The 19512-nt window shown below is 41.4% G+C and overlaps 1 protein-coding gene across 1 annotated transcript; it reads right to left on the minus strand.

Moving 5' to 3' along the window:
- Positions 1 to 1248: 1248 nt before the first annotated feature.
- LOC131462086 (protocadherin Fat 4) lies at positions 1249 to 18511 on the minus strand. The gene is made up of 16 exons (XM_058633007.1): positions 18282 to 18511; positions 17208 to 17448; positions 15642 to 15983; positions 13300 to 14216; positions 13025 to 13199; positions 12584 to 12764; positions 12093 to 12343; positions 7454 to 11785; positions 7250 to 7351; positions 6440 to 6741; positions 6268 to 6353; positions 6001 to 6180; positions 4861 to 4988; positions 4475 to 4692; positions 4125 to 4383; positions 1249 to 2884 (listed from the first exon to the last, which is right to left on the minus strand). The coding sequence occupies exons 1-16, from the start codon at positions 18474 to 18476 to the stop codon at positions 1509 to 1511; spliced, it is 9285 nt and encodes a 3094-aa protein (XP_058488990.1). The 5' UTR covers positions 18477 to 18511; the 3' UTR covers positions 1249 to 1508.
- Between the last annotated feature and the right edge of the window lie 1001 nt (positions 18512 to 19512).

Genomic DNA, 19512 nt, shown 5'->3' on the forward strand with positions numbered 1-19512 from the left:
CACTTCACCAAAGACTTGGTCTTGTTGACGTGTGGATGGCACAGGTGTCATTCACGTAATTGATGTATCGTTCATTAGATGTTGAAGGACATCTCTTGGTGAGATGTTATCTCGAACACCAGACATCTCGAACGGTGGTTGTTCTTCTTGTTGATTTCTGGCACCGAGGGGGGTGCAATGTATCCCTCCACAGTGTGAAGTTCTTCATCACGGTTCAAAATTCTTCTTGTTCTTCTCATAATTTCCTGCAGGTTTATAGGAAAACAACCAAAAACACCAGTGTTCATCCTCTAGATGCAAGAATATAAAGTGACAGAAACATTGGGGTTTTTTGTCCCATGGAGGGCAGCATTACACCTCCCAGTGTACAACCTGGTGGAAATTATTATTATTAGCAGTGACCTGATTGACAGTGGTCAAAAATAACTACTAAATCACTGCGGTTAAAATAACAGTAGGCATCAATTATTATATAAAAACAGGCAGACAGAGGTGGCAGGGGGCTGGAACACAAAAAGACTGAAGACAGTGTGACAGTGGCAGCTAAGAAAAAAAAAACAATAATTACAAAAAAGCCCCCATAACTGTCAGGATCTTAGCAATGCCTCCCTTCTCCTTGTGACATGTAGGCCTTGCTGCACACCTGAGACTCATTCTCAAACCCTGCTGCCACCCGGTCTTTGCCAGTTTGTCAGTTTACCTGAGTGCTGCACTAGCTATGACCCAGTTTGCATTTCACTATTTTTATAATTCAGTTTCGTGACCCATGTCTTCAGAGCAGCTCTGGACTCAGGCTTCAAGAAACATCCTTCCTCTGCTTGTGAATTTAAATCAGTTGACTTCAATGTTTATGTTCCAATTCAAAGTTAAAGGGGGGGGGGGAATGACAAAGAAAATTGGCAAACACTTGAGAATGACGTGGCTCAAACTTGAAGGACAGAACAATCTGGCAGCATGGTGAATATGATAATGACCAAGCCTTTATATGGAGGTTGACGAGCGATTGAAACCAGGTGTGCCCTATTAGCTGCCATGGAAGATGACTACCACTCTCTCTCTCTCACACACACACACACACACACACACACACACAGAAAAAGGACAACAAAACCTTAAAAAAATCCAGAATTCTCTGTTTAAAATAATAACTTTGAATGAATTGTCTGTTGAATGAAGACTGAAGACTGAACATTATCTCACTGATTGTACCCTAAATAAACATTAAATGAAATGTGTGTTGTTGTTTTTTTACATTTTGTTCAAATTTTATTTAGCAGGGGCAGTACATAACATAACATGACATAAGGCAAATAACAGATCAAGAAAAACAGAATAATACAGATTATAAACTCTCTAAATTCTCCAATGGAAATGTAGCATTGGGTTGAGTCGAATCTAAGTGAGAGTCGAGATGCGAGGTAGATTAGGAACAACAGTCCTAGGGCTTTATAAATGAACAGCATGAGAGGTTGATTCCTTCTCAATTGAAAGGACAGATTATAATTAAATCAAATAATTTCTTCTATGTCACTTTGCACATCATTGCTAAGACTGGTTTCCAAAGGTAAACAAGCGATATCCTCAAACACGGGCACGTAGCTGCTAAAAGGTAGATGGGTGTTTAAAATATTCTCCCATTGCTCAAACCTACTGGAGGACAGACCCTCGTATTTCTGTTGACGTGCACCAGAACAACGGTTCTGTTTGAATAATGTGCCCACGGGCAAAATGCCTTGCTGTTCATGTCCATGTTTGACGACAGAGAACTGTCCGTACTCAGACTCTGAGCAGGTGAACGTGCTGTCTGTTTCACTGTCAGATGAGACGGTTACTGCGGCGGCAGAATCGGCAGGTTTAGCCCTCTGGAGAACTTCACTTGACGTGCTTTTCTCCAGAGGAGCGTTTAGTTTGCAGATTTCTTCACATGTGAGACATTGCACGGGTTCTGGAAGCTGTGACTGTGGAACCGTCTTCATAAAAGCAGGTGACGTGAGCTGCGGTTGCTCTGCATCAAGCCTACTAATCAGCTGCTTGTCTGGAGAAGCCGTGACGCTAGGTGTAAGGGGACATTTGGCTGTCTCTTTACTGGAATCTTTCTTCTGAAATCCTGTCAACAGCATCTTCAAATCCCTCCACTGTTTAGAATCAGCTTTCACGCGCTTTGTGCCGTAGAAGTGCTTGTGACAGCTGAGCTTCAGCGAGGCGGAGTCTGACTGAGACGCACTAGAAATGCTGCCGATTTCACAATAATCCAGCTCACTCTTGGGCTGTGGGTGAATATTTGAAGGACTGGCATCAGAGTACAAGTCTACACTTGTCCTCTGCTGATCAGCACTCGCTGGCTCACGTTGTCTCTCTTTTCCCGCAGATGCAGCATTTGTGAGTGGACGGTTGTCATCAAAACAGAAAGCTGCATTGTCGGCCCCGTCCTCTGTCTTCTGTGGCAAACTTTGACGCTGTGAATTCCGTCGCCTCACTCTATAAAAGACAACTAACATTCCGATAATAACCAGGCCAGAGGTCAGTGGAAGGATCACAGCTATGAGCCACAGAGACGCGCTGCCCTGCGTTTCAGAGCATCGATCACTGCTTCCTGTCGTGGAGATGCAGATATCACAGGCGGAGTCGGAGAGGTTATGTAAACAGATGCAGGATCGGTTCTGCCCAGTGGGTCCACAGCTCCACTGGTCTGGACATTGTCCAGAGAGACAGTGTCTTCTGGCAGGGTCCTGATCGGAGCAGGGCGAGGGGAGGCAGAAACCTGGAGAGACACAGCTGGACTTCGTGAGAGACCTGCTGGGCCTGATGTCCACCATCATGTTGTGTCCAGTGGCAGGCAGAGTGTAACCAGTCACAGTGAAGTCCTGAAGGCATCCAGAAAAACCTATCAATACATAAGCACATTTTACAATGAATTGTTTGATTCCAATTCAGTTAAATTTTTTGTTCAGATTAGACAGTTGACATTGATAACAACGACTGTGTATGTGCACACTGATACCTTTTTACATGTGTCATCAACAACAGGAATTACATATTTATGAGCCAACTCATTATTTAGGATTGATTGGTATTTGTTCATTTTAAGTCATTTTCATAAGACTAAATAATACACAAAAAACATGCAAAGATACTCAATTGCAACAAGATCAGATTTGGATCAGGGTCTAAAATCAGCTGATTTCAATTGGAAAATGGTATGTTGCTGTAAGGGTGTTTTCATACCTTTATTTTGTTCAGAATTGTGTGGGAACTTTGCGGTTTGATGTTCTCTGGATGGTGATATACTAGTGTTCAGTATTTGACCATTTCCAATTTGAGTGAACAGCTTGTCGCTTGGGTACAAGTTGACCTTAAGTGCCCCTCAAATATATGTCTAATCAATTTTTTTTACAAGAAATGGCTAATTTCAATCCCAACAGCTTTTGAAATAATGTTTTGGTACCAAACGAAACTGTTGAAAAGCATTCTAACTTTCACAGCTTGGTAAAGCCCACTGAGTCAGTTTTTGCAAAGACAAAAGTCTTGTCGCCTTGTCATATGATGCACCCAATCCTAGATTGCAGCCTCACCTGTGATCAATAATTGATCAATCAATTAGTGGATGGGTATAAAAAGAACCCCAGCACACCAGACCTTCACATCAACTGCAACTTGACCTCTGACAACATGCCTAAGATTCACCCTGAGACCAAAGCATTGATTATCAAGAGGCTGAAGACCAGATCCACTGCTGAGGTGGCTGACACCTTCAATGTGTCACAGCGTCAAGTACAAAGAATAAGAAAAAGATTTGAAGAGACTGAAGATGTTGTTGACAAGCCCAGGTCCACCAGACCCCACTAGACAACTGCTCGGGAGGACCGTTTGTTGGCTCGAAAATCCAAGACCAGCTCCTTTTCCACTACATCTGATGAAGATAAGAAGAACATATGCCTTCTCCTGGAGGCTAATAATGACCTATTCACTGGACAGTTTGTATTCCAAAGACGCATCAGGTAAGCATCTTGGTTATATACAGTGGCACTGTTGGTCGTACCATTCCGTTGGTAAATGCAGTTGAGTACTACCACCCTCTCTAGACGGTCTCAGCCCAGTAGTTTTGAAAGCACCCTAAATCTCACCTGGCTGCTGGAGCTTTGTGTCGTCTGTCAGAGCTGCTCCGAGAACGATCTTTTCCACACGAGCCGGAGTGAGGTCCATGCGTCTGTCAGTGATGTTCAAGACTGCTTTTCCATCCAGAGCGAGAAACATGACGTGTCCACCGCTGGACAAGGACAGAACATGCCAGAGGCCGTCAGCCACTGTGGCGTCCACAGTGAACTCGAACAGGTGTCCTGACTGTGACTCTTTAAAGAGGCACAAAGGCTTTCTGTCTTTTATCTGAATGAGATGGAAAAAAACAGGTTTATGTTTCAACTATAAATACAATAAAACTGTATGTAACGTGTATCTAAATGATTTTCATACTCACCGTCAACACAATGTATCCTGTCTGTCCGATAACAAACAATAATACTCCACTGTCTTTGGTCCTAAACTTGATGCTCATCACTGTTTGGTCTTTGTCGCTTCCCTCGTTTTTGTTACTGAGCGACTCTTTTAGCAGGAAGTCTCTTCTGAATCTCTCCTTGATGACATACTCTACGTAGTCATTCCCACTGAATCGCAAAACAACTTCCTCTGACATTTCTGCTCAAAAAAACGAGAATAAACGCACTCTTTAACAACAATAAAACACAAGGTATTTCTAACCCATCCAAAAAAATTAAAACTAATGTTGGATCTTTCAAATTAAGATATGAATCAAATATAACATTTTCTTGAACCCAGGTTTCATAGTATAGCATTTTATCTTGCCTGTGGCACAGTCGCTTCCAATAAAAGGGCTCTTGCACTCACAAACGAAGTCAGACCAGACGTCACGGCACACACCACCATTTTTACATGGGTCACTGTGACAGGGTGACACTGTTGCTCGAGGACACCTTAAAAACAAAGGTTAAAAAGTTATAGTACTTACTCATGACACAGTGTTAAGTTGTGTTTAATTTTAAATATACCCTAAACCCCACTTTACAACCTCCCACAAAATTAGTAGGCACTTAATGCTTTTAACTAAGCATGTAGACGGTGGGAAGATGACCTGCTGACGTTCAAACCGAGCATGAGAATGGAGAAGAAAGGTGATTATTTAAGACACTGCTGATCTACTGGGATTTTGACAGTTCTCTGGGTCAAAAATGCCTATTTTGACGCCATTCGTCAGAGGATAATGAAGGAACTGTTTTGAGATGAATAGTAAATCAAATTGCCACACAACCCAAGTAACCAGAAGACCATCTCATATCACACAATGTGTTCAACTTTGAAGAAGAAGGGCAGTACAAAACCACAACAGATGCCACTTCACTTGTTCTCCAGTGTACCAATTAAAGTGGCCAGTGAGCGTATTTTCTGTGTTAAATACTTGCATTTGTTCTTTCTTGCTCAGGGGCTAAAACAGTCTGTTGTGGTAAAACGGGAGCTAAGCCAGAAGGTGAAGCTCTCGATTTACGACCTACAGTATGTTCCAACCCTCACTTATGGCCATGAGCTTTGGGACCAAGAGAAGGAGATCGCGAATACAGGCGGATGAGATAAGTTGTCCTGTGTCGGGGCGCCAGATTCAGCCTTAGAGATAGGGTAAGGAGCTCGGACAACAAAACCGCTGCTCCTCCACGTTGAGAGGAGCCAGCTGAGGTGGTTTGGGGCATCTAGTTAGGATGCCAGGCCTGGGGACGTGCTTCATGTCCTTCCAGGAGGAGACATTGAGGCCAACCCAGGACAGGCTGGAGGGATTATATCTCCTGACATGCCTGGGAACGCCTTGAAGTCTCCTTGGAGGAGCTGGCACAATTCGCTGGGGAGAGGACTGTCTGGACTTCCTGGGTAACCCGGATAATTAGAAGACAACAACAAATTTTAAAAACCTTTTAACTAAAAGCTTTATAGGCTTACCTATCACGAATGTTGTACGTTGCCAGGGCCGTTGACGGTCTGAGCTGGATGCCATTGACGTGAATGTTTCGAATACATCCAACAAAGTCATGGGTTTTTATCTGAGCAGGTTGCAGAAAAATAAACTCAATCGTCCTTATTCCTCCAAATGTCATATTATTGTTGCCGACATCCAGGGTCCTGATAAAAAAAGAAGTTGTATATGAATATAAAACACAAGGCTGAAAATAGAGATTATGAACAAGTAGTCGTGTATTTCTCTGCTACCTCTCTGAGCTGCTGCTGTCGCTCTGGGAAAAACAAAACCCACTGTTCTCAACATCAGTGCAGTTGTCCACATGTAGAGAACCCATCTGTTGAAGGCCCTAAGCTTTACTCCAGTTTCTCATCTCACAAATATGATTGATTGTGTGTTTATGCAGACATGTTTAATACTCACATTGCCAATCCTCCTCACAGAGACGCTGTGAAAATGTCCATCTGCCACTTGCTTTTTAGTCTGCAGTCTCACTGGTCCTGAGCCCAGGTTGTAGGAGAGACGTATGGTCCCTTCCAGTATCTCCAGAGCAAAATAATCCCTGTTGGACAATCCTCCCGGGTTGTAAATTAGCATGGAATTACTCTGCACTGTTGCAAACTCGAGAGAAATTAAATTAGTCCTGCGGTCTAATGGGGGAAACTCCATAAAGGACAGTTCCTCGAAGCCATAACTGTTCTCCTCACAGTGCACCCCAGTGACTCCTAAAAAAAGAGATTAAATACATTAAATAATAGGATGTTTTCTGTGGCAACGTGATACTGCAATTTGAGCAAAAAATTAATATAAATCAGTTTCAAGAAGTGATACATTTGTAAAAAAAGAAGTGATACATTATAACATGAAAGGTTTTGTGTAAAAACATAATACATATCGCATTATAACAGTTTATTTTAACAAAATAATACATAACTTAACTGACTTTATTGTAAAAACGTGCTACGTATCATGACTTTATTATAAAGTGTGATACGTATCATGACTTTATAATAAAAACGTGATACGTATCAGGTCATAACATGAAAACTTTATTGTAAAAACATGTTACGTTACACATTGCAATGTGCAAAGTTTATTGCAAATATATAATACAGATCACGTTAAAACATGAAAAATGTTTTGTAAAAAATGTAATACGTATCACGTTACAATGTATTTTCATCCAAATATCTCTGTGGCTGCATGACAAACACATTTCTCAGATATTCTTACCAAAGGGACAATGACATGAGAATCCTGTCACTGAGTTGACACAGTTTCCCTGGAAACAGGAGTTTGATTTACAGTGATCGATGATCTGCGCACATGTTTCACCTGGAAAAATGCATTTCATACAGACCATATCCACATCAAGTCGTTTTTTTTATATTTAATATATAAAACCTGAAATAATAATAATGATAAAAAAAAATCTACCTTCAAATCCAGGCTCACAGTGACAGTAATACCCATCCTGTTTATGAATACAAGTTCCTCCGTTCTGGCATTTTACCTCCAGGCATTTTTCTCCATCAGTGGAGCAGAAGGAGCCAGAAAATCCACTTTGACAGTGACAGTAGAAACTTCCTGCTGTATTCTCACACGTGCCTTCATTTTTGCAGGGATTCGCCTCACATTCGTCATTGTCGTCTTCGCACAGTGTCCCACTGAAGCCAGCGGGACAGGTGCAGTTAAAAACCTCCTTCTGCGGTGACACAAAGATCACGCCAAGGCTTTCGAGCACAGCAACATCCTGGCTGATGTAAATGTTTTTGTTGCACACTGCACCGTTCTGACAAAGGCTGGTGAGACACGGGTCGCTGGTGATGTGAGATATGCTCACATTGCTCTGAGACTCCAGTAGTTTCTTATGTGCAGTCGAGATGCCTCTGGCTACCTCTCTGCTGAGATACTCACCGTTGTAATTTTTCACCGCAGCCAACATGAGGATTTCACTGCCAATACGTTTGATTCCAAATACATGCGTCTTCGAGGCCTGTTGGTTAAACAGACTGTCCAGAGCTTTCACAAACCTCAAATACTTATTTGATAAGAACTCTTCCATTGAGGATGAGGACACGTAGAACACAATACAGCTGTCTATAGAGGCGTTTGTGAAGCCTTTGTACTTCACATAGATGCTGTTGTTCACTGGCACGTGAAACTGGTCTGCAGCTTCGATGGTGACGTTAAACGTAGCCTCGCCTTGAAAAGGTGACGACCACAACTCACATGTGCCGTTGGGTATCGTGAACATGTTCAGTGGCCCACTTTTGACAATGCAGGTAAATGTATCGGCCTCATCCGGATCTTCTGGGTGGACGTTTCCGAGCATACCCCCTTGGAAAGAACTACCAAAATATTTCACCTCAATGAAGATATTCCTAGGCAGTGAGGGGTTGTCGTTTTCGTCCACTATCCGGATATGGAACGTTGTTGTGGATGACAGCACGGGAATCCCTGCGTCTCTAACAGCCAGCAGAATCCGATATATGGGCGTTAATTCCCTATCAATAGGCCTTGTTGTGAATAAAACTCCGTCAGGAGTCAGTGAAAAAGCACTATCTGTAGAAGGGTTTACTAACCAGTACATAAAAGGCCCCTGATTTGGTGGAATATCCAAATCTGATGCATTTAACCTGGTAACGATGGTACCTTGAGGCTGATTTTCCTTCACTTGAGCCTTGGTTAATGTAAGTTTCGGGGTGTTGTCGTTAATGTCGCCAATAGACACGAGCACATTGGTAGTGCCAGTGGCTGGTGGAGAGCCATTATCAGTAGCTGTAACGGTCAGGTTATAAACTTCAAACGTTTCTCTGTCAAGAGGAGAATTTACTGAAATAACACCACTAAGTGGCTCAATGGCAAACGACAAGTTTGTGTTTCCACCTTCAATGCTGAAGAAGACACGATTCCAGTCCAAGATGGAGTCCTGATCCAGAGCACTAACTGTTATCACAGATGTCCCAACCGGGCTGTCCTCTGTCACATTCGCCAAATAAATCACAGAGGTGAACACGGGTGCATCGTTAGTGTCAAACACACTGATGTGGACCAAACTTTCATCCACATTCACTCCGGTGATGACACCGGAGTTCTTTGCCAGAACTTTTAAAACTATATCACTGTTGCTGTGTTTCCTCAAACTGCCGGTTGTGTAGATTTCTCCAGAGAGTTTGTGGATATTGAAGCCCATATGTTTATTTTGGCCAAACATGAGGTAAAACACCTGACCTTCGGGGCCTTGGTCATCATCTGTGGCCGTTATCTTCCCCACAACAGTTCCAACAGGCACATTTTTAAAAACTGAAAAGTTAAACTCCATCTTTGTGAACGCAGGTGTGAACTCATTGACGTCCACGATCTGGATGACAACATGAGCCAAAGTAAATAAATTATGACCCCCAATATTTGAGGCTTTGACTGTCACGTCAAAGATCTGCTCTTGCTCATAATCAAACACATCCAAAGTGGTGATTGTGCCACTCCTTGGGTCAATGGCAAATTTATCCACATGGCCTGCAATAAGGGAGTAGACTATTTGTGCGTTTAGGCCTGAATCAGCGTCTGTAGCTTTCACATCCAAGACATTTGTTCCAATTTCAGAGTTTTCAGGCACTAAAGTGAGAAACTCTGAGAACGATAACACTGGGGGATTGTCATTCACATCCGTAACCACAATTGTAATATTCATCATGCCTGTTTTTGAGATCCAGCCACCATCTGTGGCTTTGATTTGAAGATGGTAAATAACTTCTCTTTCAAAGTCGAGCTCTTTGGTCAGTGTTAGCAACCCAGAGACTTCTCCTACAGAGAATAGTAATGGTAGATTTGCCGGGACGATGCAGTACGCGATCACACCATTGGGACCATAGTCTCCATCTTCTGCTTCAATTCTGCCAATAACAGATCCCGCTGGTAAGTCCTCAGGAATGGAGAAAGTGACGTTTGGCTCTCTAAAGCTCGGAGAATATTGATTCCTCCCCGTAATTTCAAAAGTGACCTGAGTCTGTGAAGATAAAGGGGGTATGCCCTGGTCTTTTGCTACAACTATTAAAGTGAGAAACGAGTTTATGCTCTCTGTCAAACTTTGCTTTAACTGGACTTTCCCATCGTCGGCTTGGATCCAGAAGAAATCAGATGCATTGCCTCCATTTAAAGAGTACTGGACACCAGCACTGCTATTACTGACATCCAGATCTACTGCTGTAAACTGGACCACCTCAGTTCCCACAGCCATGTGATATGGGATCGCAATCAGAGGCTGTAGAGGCAGGAACATTGGTGGGTTGTGATTATACAGCTCTAATCTTATTGAGACCGTGGTGTTACTGTACAGGGGAGCACTGCCACAATCAAAAGCAGTGACAGTAAACTGGTAGATGTCAAAAGTTAATGTCTGTAACATTAATGGCTGCTTCGTATAGATTTCACCAAAAGAAGCACTCACCCAAAACTCCTCGATTGGAGGTTCAATAACGTATAAAATCTCACCATTCTGCCCAATATCTGCATCTGTCGCAACAACCTGCAACACAAAAACCTCTTGATCTTTCGTTTCAGGGAGGACAGCGTTGTAAAAATGATTGGAAAAAACTGGTCTATTATCGTTAACATCTGTAATGATGATTGTGACGTCTGTGCTTATGCTCCATGCAGAATCGTTACAGTTTACCCTCAGGACATAATGATCCTGCATCTCTCTGTCCAGAGGTCTTTCAACTGTGACGTAGCCAGTGGTAAAGTCAATATTAAAAGCCATATTATCGCTTTGGTCAGCAATAGAATAATTAACAACAGCATTAGGACTAGTGTCATCATCGGTTGAGGTGACTTTTACAACTGTGTGCCCAACCGGGGAATCCTCAGGTACCTCTGCAAGAAAAATGTGTGGAAACCGAGGTGGGTTGTCATTCCTGTCCAGAACAGCAATGATAACAGTTGTTCTGTCTTTATAAAGAGGATTATCTATCTCTGCAGCTTCAACAATCAAAGTGAACTCAGGGATGTTTTCTCTGTCTAGACTGTCAGTGGTGCTCAATAAACCATTTTCAGGGTCAATGGTAAAAAAATGATCATCGTTTCCTTCTGCTATGTCGTACCACACTGTGCCATAACTGCCAGAATCGGCATCGATCGCTAGAATGTCACAAACCCACGACGGTGGGGAGTTCTCGAAAACCTCACACCTGTACTCAGCTTCTGTGAACTGCGGGAAGTTGTCGTTTACGTCACTGACGTTTACGCGGATTTCCGCAAATGTTGAGAACGGAGGCGACCCGGAGTCTCTGGCTTCCAGCAACAAAGTAAACTCCTTTTTGTTCTCATAATCCAGAGGCTTCTCTACTATCAGCACTCCACTGATTTGGTCCACGTGGAACACATCTTCATAGTTTCCAGAAGCTATATAGAAAGAAACAGGTTCGGCTCGGACGCTCACAGCAGAGACCAAGGCGACTAATGTTCCTACTGGCTCGGCCTCGGAGAGGGAATAACTCAGAACGTCCACATTCATCTGTGGAAAGTCAGAGACATTTTGAAACCTGATACTCATGGTTGTGGTGTCAGATTTGGGGTTTTCTTCGGCATCTTCCACATGTATATTGACGATGATATCTTCTGCCTTCCGCAGAGCTCTTGAGGTGAACACGGTGCCGCTGTATGGATCAATGTAAAACAGATCTGAACTTGGGCCAGAAAGTGAATAATGTAGATCTGCGTTCATGTCAGTGTCATCGTCTGTTGCACTCACGGCACAAACGATGGAGCCTGTGGGGGGGGGGGGAAAAATCAGGAACCAAATGGAACGACAATGTTAATAGGGAATATAAAAAACACAAGGGTTACATGTGTGGGGTTTGAGTCCATTTGAACATACTATAATAATAAATCATGTTAAAATCATGTAAGACACGCTAAGAATACGAAGAAACATTTTGACTGTGGTGGCCTTCGTAAGGAAAGACTCTGACCTTAAGGGTTATTCTAAACCTATTCTTAATCTTTTAACAACATACTTATTGAAACTTCTTAATAAATTCAATGTTTTATACATATAATTACACAAAGCTCTCACCTGGAGGCAGTTCAGAGGGCACGTGTGCCACATAGGGACTGTTTGTAAACTGAGGCCAGTGGTCATTGATGTCTCCAATAATCACAGTGACGAGCACTGAGCTCGACAGAGGCTCAGTGGGATGTTTGTCGCTGCTAATCACTGTCAAATTGTAGATGGCTACTGTCTCCCTGTCCAAGACATCGGTCGTTAGCAACTCTCCAGATGTTTCCTCAATGGCAAAAGGTACGTCAGGGTTATCTGTGAAATATCTGTGGGGAAAACAGTCCATTCTCTATCAGTGTATTGCACTATATTGTTGTATTAAGCCATGTGCAGCAGCATAGAGGCCACTTTGGTCACTTCTGGCAGCCATGCTGTCCGTTTCCAGCTTGCAGGCAGGTCCACAGTACCAGTGGCACTTGATATAGTAGTCAGTGTTGATATACATGTATGCCAATATCTAACCACTTACAATAAAACCCTTAACTATCTCCTTATGTTCTGTTTACCGTATTTCACTATTGAGTCCGTCATCGTGGTCAGACGCTGTTATCATGGCAAACACCGTTCCTGGTGGACTGTCCTCGTAGACTATGGTGTTGTAGACTTCCTCAGTAAACTCTGGTCTGTGATCATTCACATCGTCCACGATGACATGCACAGTAAGAGTTCCTGTTAATGGTGGCAACCCTTGAAAATAAAAAAGTGATATTCATGATCAAAATGCTTGATGTGATTGCTCAAACAGAAATTAAACTATATCTGAGATATGATACAGTATATCTCATATTTCATGATTTTGTTTAAGGCATTTAATTCCTTGTTGTACAGCCTGCCTGAGTGTGCTGCCAACGGAATCATCTCCTCCATTGGCTGCACACTCGTGAGGATCCAGCCCTTGGATTGAGATTGAGAGTGAATGAGTTTTTAATACATGGAACTAATATTACCTGAATCAACTGCAGTAATAGTTATGATGTATAGTGGTTCCTTCTCTCTGTCCAGGCTGTGTAAGATCTGAAAGGTGCCATTGGGAGTAATGGAGAATGAATCGTCTCTGTTACCATTCTGTATGGAATAAGAAAGTTGGCCGTTGACCCCCAAATCTTCATCCAAAGCTGAAAGCTGGTCAAAGAAAACAAAAACAATATAAGGAGTCCAAGAATAAAAAAAACAAACAACATTTTGTACAACCTACATTGAGTTAAATAAAACGCAGAAGCACCTGATGTGTCAGCAGAGACGGGTCCTCCTCATTCTCCAGGACGTGTATGATCAGTGTCTCAGGAGAAAACTGGGGCACAAAGTCGTTAACGTCCAACACTGTGACTCTGAAAGCAGCCACAGCAGATCTGGGTATGTTTCCCCGATCTAAGGCTTTTATCACGAGGTCATAGTTCGAGTCCCTCTCTCTGTCCAGTTTTCCCATGACTGTTACTACACCTCGAACTGCGTCCACCATAAACGGACTCGTCTTGTTCAGCACGTAGCGCACTTGTCCGTTCGGCCCGTCGTCTTGATCATGGGCCTGAACCTGGAACAAGCTCGTCCCTCTGGGGACGTCCTCTCTCACTGTCAGCGTGTAGACGTCTTGTGAGAACTTAGGGTCGTGGTCGTTTGCGTCCTTGACGTGCACTGTGAGATTCATAGTGGTCTCCATCCTGGGTGAGCCTCTGTCCATGGCGGTTATAGTAAGAGTCAGAGTGTCCACGTGTTCTCTATCTAATGTCTCCTCCAGGTAGACGTGTCCACTCCTGTCACCGATGCTGAACGTACCACTAGAGGAGCCAATTAAATCATATAAGACGTCCCCGTTGGACCCAGCGTCCTCATCCTCAGCATGTACAGTCGTCACAATAGCGCCAACTGCAGTGTCCTCTGGTGCGCTGACGCTTTTGGCCGACACAAACACGGGAGCGTTGTCGTTGACATCGAGGACGAGCACAGTGACGTGTGCGGTGCCGGTGAGCTGTGAGGACGCCGGCTGCTGGACACAGTCATGAGCTGCCACAGTCAGATTATATGAGGACTGTCTCTCTCTGTCCAACTCTTTGTTGAGACACAAACGACCAGCTGAGTTTATGAAGAAAAGTGTCTCTTTGTCGCCATCAAGCACTTTTAGTTTCAGCTCTCCACTGTCACCTGGTGGAGGAAAAGGGGAACATTTTACGAGATAGTAACTGTAACAACATGGTAATACGTTTGGAATAGTGACTTAATATTATGATGATAATATTATTTCAATTGAAAACACCAAGTAATGGTCTGATAATCAATGGAAAATGTGTGTATAGGACATTAAGGAGGATGAATTTTAACCTAATAATATGGTATGGTGTTAACCGTTAACGAGACACGACACACAAGTTGTTTTGTTCTCATTAATTATAGCAAAGCGAGCCCAAATATGGAGATTGGTGGGAAGCGGAACTTGCTAGTGAACTGCCTTAGCATTTTCTGACTAACATAAAACAAAGTGGTATCATTTGTGAAGGTGATTGTTGATTTGTTGGTATTGACAAATGATGGAACGGTATTAGTTTATTCTGGTTGTCGATACCCATCTTTAGTTATGGCCTTGATGTACCTGTAGCACCGGTTATAATGTAGTTTATAATTACATTCATTTGTTTTGTTGTATTTGTGTTTTGTTTGTGACTTTCTCTAGTATTTATATCAGGTTTGGTTATTCCAGTTTCCAGTTTCATGTCGTAGTTTCTTTCTTATGTCACAACCCCTGGATAACTTTTTAGACATTTATTCTGTTTCGACTTTTTGTTGCTCTGTTTTGTTTTATTTTTGTAATTCTTCCTAGTGTGTGTACCTTGTTAAGTTTGACTTCCTGTCCTGTCTTCCCTGTTGATTGTCTGCCCCGCCCTAATGTGATTCACCTGAGTCCTATTTTTCTCACCTGTTTTTGATTATTCCTGCTTCCCTAGTGTAGTTCTTTGTTGTGTCATCTTGTTTGCTTCAGGTCAAGATTTATTCCTGTCTGTTGATCTGCTTTTCATTTGTTCCTTTTTCAGTTTTTGTTTTACACTTTTTGCCTTTTGTTTGTTTGTTTGATTGATTGAATACTTTTTTACACTGTCTGTTCAAGATTTACTGCAGTAAAAACATTAATGAAATTACTTCTAGATTGTTAGCTAAAATTAATTTAGTTTACTTAATTTCCTACTTTTTCTGTTGTAGTTTCTTCCTTGTGAGTTTGGTTGAGATTTACTTCCTGTCTTAATCCAAATTCCTCCCTTTTTGGTTGTCTGTCCCTGCCTGGATTTTTCGTCTTTGCTCCTCAGTCTCTTTGTTGGTTCCATCTGTTCTGTTATGACTCATAAAGAAGGTACTTGTGTTTATATATCACACTTATTAGCATTTGGCTAAAATGTAAAAAGTGGATTTAATTGCATAGACGCATAAATCCCTCTCTGGAGGCACAAGTCTTTTGTGAATGAAGACTGCAGGATGAGCAGTTAATATGAAATGACCTCTAACTATTGATGAACTAAAAACTATTTTTGTTTGCTTAATTTAAAATGGTTTCATCATTTTTGTACTTGTACCACTCACCTTCATCTTTGTCTGACACGTTCAGAGACAGAAAACAAGTGCCAACCCGCGCGTCTTCCAGTATTGACGCGGAGAAGTTATCCCGGCTGAAAACAGGGGGGTTGTCGTTGACATCCAGGACACTGAAGTAAACCCTGACACTGGATACCTGCAGACCCCCCTGCTGCAGCACCACTGTGAGAATGTAGAACCTCTGTGCTTCGAAATCCAGGCTGCGGGATAATAGGAACTCTCCCGAGAGAGGGCTGAGGAGGAACAGGTTCTCTCCGTCATCCTCCTGCACTGAATATGTGATAGGCGTGAGAGCCTGGGACTCTTCCTCCACCTTTCCCACAACTGTTCCTGCATGTCAACACGGGGCAGATTTTAGAAACATTATCAAACACAGAAATGTGTTTATAATCCTACAAATTATAAATACCATAATATTGTTTTTTAAATGTTGGAAAGTTGTTATATTAAGGCAGAAAATGTAAAATTGAAATACTGGCTTCAATGATTACAATGGCACAGTCAGGATATTCTTAAAATACATTTAAATTGGCGGGCCACAATCTCTGTTTATGTTTTGGTTTGGTATTTTGAATCTGTTGCAGCTCATATAGCACTTAAACAAATGTGTTGCCAGCAGATTAAGCACAGAGCAGCTAGCTATTATGAGTTGAAAATGTTGAATGGTGGTGAACAGTAAATCGATACAGTGAAATATTATGCGATATTTGGTGTGGCAATATAATACCGCTTTTGAAACACCGCAAGTATAATATTTTATTGGTATAAACTAATGTTACAATTAAATATTAAACTTTTCCGTATCATTAAAAAAATCCATTGATGTTTCTGTCCACTAGATGGCACCAAGTGCTCACTCTCAGGAGAGTATATCGCATATATACATGATTTCGCAAATACGCAGTATTATGCAATATCATGATAATATTGTATTGTGACTTAAATATTGTGATAATATCGTATTGTGATTTAAATATAATATCGTATTGTGATTTAAATATGATAATATCGTATTGTGACTTAAATATCGTGATAATATCGTATTGTGACTTAAATATTGTGATAATATCGTATTGTGACTAAAATATCGTGATAATATCGTATTGTGACTTAAATATCGTGATAATATCGTATTGTGATTTAAATATGATAATATTGTATTGTGACTTAAATATCATGATAATATCGTATTGTGATGTTTCTGGCTAACATAAAAATAGTCAGTACTCCAATTCCAATCCAATTTGAACTCTCGCTCTCTTCCGCTCATAAACTTTTCCAGTCGATATTTAACGTAAACAACATATCTATGCTCCATTATTGTTGTTTTGTTGCTTCCTCTCATCATGTGATAATTCTCCACTGCTGAACAAAAGCAAACACACTTTTAATTCGCAATGTCCGCCTGTTGCTGACACACTAAAATCTATCAGAGCAGAGTAACCGTTTTAACAGCTAGAGGGCACTGTTGTACACATGTAACGTTTTCTGCAACGTGTTTGTGCCTAATTTACACAAGGAAGGAAGGAAGGCATCACTGCATGGGCGACTAACCTGGTACTGTGTCTTCTTTTACTTGAAACGAATAAACACTCTTGGAGAAAACCATCTGTGTTCTCCATCTGTTTGGAGAGTGCAGGCTGGCTGCATAAGACTCAGGCCCAGCATCGACAGATGTGCGAGACCAGGGGGGAAGCATACGCTGCCCTGAGACAGTATCTACAAACTTAGACTTGCTGCTCAAATTCATTGTGCTTCCAGGTGAGGATTTATGAGAAGAAGCAGAATTAAACACCTGAGGAGCAAACCAAAAAAGAAAGAAATTACTCTCAGTTTCTTCTCAGGGTGAAAAAAAGTATAAATTGGCACATTTTGAAGTACCCAAATGCGCTGAAAACTTAAAGGGATAGCTCAGGTTTTTGTGAAGTTTTTTGCACCACCATTTCTATTTTCTAATTCTGGTATTTACTCTCACTGATGACATGGCTGCCAACAGGGACAGAAGGAAATACTAATTTTATCCATTTCCTCATAATGCAAATAAATTAAAAGTTATTTTGCGGCTGGAAAACTGCTCACTCCTCGCACCAAAGTCCATAGAGAAAACCAGAGATTTTACATCACAGCACAAACAATGTTGATCCACTGCTTCATCCATCACTAACCTTAAAATTAAGTTATTCTGTGACTTTGGTGTTTTAAATCCTTTGTTTGGATTTACCTCGGTCACACAAACTTACCAAACGAGGCAGCAGTAGACCTGCAGCTGTGAGCTTGAATCGCTTGATTTTCTCTATGGACTTTGGTGTGGGGGATTTAGCTGTCTACAAACTTAAGGCTCAAGCTTAAAAAGACTGTTGTAACAGAGAGATAAAGAAGCATACACATGAGGTAAGCCTTTTGTTAAGAGACTAAAATCAGATGATCCTATTTTCCCCTGCCAGCACCCATGTTATCAGTGAGAGTGAGTGTCCAGATTCCAGGCTGCTTTACAGATATTTTGATACACTCAGCAAAGCCATTGTGTCACTACTTCATACAACCACACTGCAAGAAACCTGAACTATCCCTTTAAAATGTAATCAAATCTATAAATTCAGTCACTGCTGCACCAATAGGTCAACTTACCAAGAAGTGAAATGTTAAAATTATATATTTTCCGTTTGGTTCCATGACAGAGTTTTTACTTCTGTGGTCACAAGTAAACAACAAATTGTAAAAAAAAACAAAAAAAAACAGAAATGGCATCAAAAATATACGAAAGTGCACAGCATGACCTCCAAACAAGTGCAACAAATGGAAAACTATAAAAACTGTATCCATAGTGATGACTCAGCCTTGTAATCCTGACTGGCCACGCCCCCTCTGACATCATTCCATGCAAATCCTGCAGCAGAAAAAAAGACTCTTAACAAATTTTTTGTTGTAGTTACATGTATTTAAAAAAAACAAACATGTGGTATCATGATAGAAAAACAACATAATCGAAGTGTCTTTATAAACCAAGCAACATTTCAAGGATGTAAAACAAAGGAGCAAGCACATTAATCAATAATTCACTGTGCTTTGCTGAATCACCCTGTTTTGTATTCTCTCCATGGATTTTGGCTGGTGACGTTCCAGGGTGTTGGAGATGAAATGGACGCATTGAGCGTCTGCCTGCAGTGAAGGTAAAACCCACAGGGAGCCTGTCAGAGGGAGGATTCATTCATTCATTCATTCATTCATTCAGAGACTGCGAGGCGTTCATTTCATGTGTGAAAGGAGAGAAAACAAAACACTCTAGTCTCAAACTGCAGCCGACTCTGCTGTAGCACAGAATATAAACACTGTATCTCAGGTTTGTCAGTGAAGCAGTGTGAATGGAAGAATAAAATCATGTTTGATGACAAGGCTTTTTAAAGCAGAGTTAACCTGTCTTTTTAGTTTGGCTTTTATTTTCATTCCTATTGAGTTTTCCCTTTTTCTTATTTTAGTGTACTATTTTTTATGTATAATTTCTCTCAGCCACTACTTTAATTTTAATCTATCTATCTATCTATCTATCTATCTATATATCTATCTATCTATCTATTTTTCTTTGTTATATAAATAATATAAACATACAGTATAACAAGGCCTTGTTGTTTGTTTTAAAGTACATACTGTGGTGTGTGAATATGGGTGTAAAATATGTGTTACATTTTATTTGTATAAAAAAGTGATATATAAATAAAGATTGATTCAATTGCTCAAACATGTGCTAATGTGCTGCTTGTTGCTACACAGGAGGAGAGAAAACACGCTAAACGCAGACGACGGCGACAGCGCTTTTTCTACGAGAACGTTTCTTTGTGTTGGTTAAAGGACAAATATCGCT

This window comes from Solea solea, chromosome 7, assembly GCF_958295425.1.
Source record: "Solea solea chromosome 7, fSolSol10.1, whole genome shotgun sequence".
NCBI classification, from domain to species: Eukaryota; Metazoa; Chordata; class Actinopteri; order Pleuronectiformes; family Soleidae; genus Solea; species Solea solea.

Excerpts from the sequence above, each read along its gene's own strand:
- LOC131462086 (XM_058633007.1), bottom strand. The coding sequence starts at position 18,476 with ATGGATACAGTTTTTATAGTTTTCCATTTGTTGCACTTGTTTGGAGGT. Across the intron at positions 15,984-17,207 it reads AAAAGAAGACACAGTACCAG|GAACAGTTGTGGGAAAGGTG; the intron begins GTTAGTCGCCCA and ends GTTGACATGCAG. Across the intron at positions 6,742-7,249 it reads CTCATGTCATTGTCCCTTTG|GAGTCACTGGGGTGCACTGT; the intron begins GTAAGAATATCT and ends CTCTTTTTTTAG.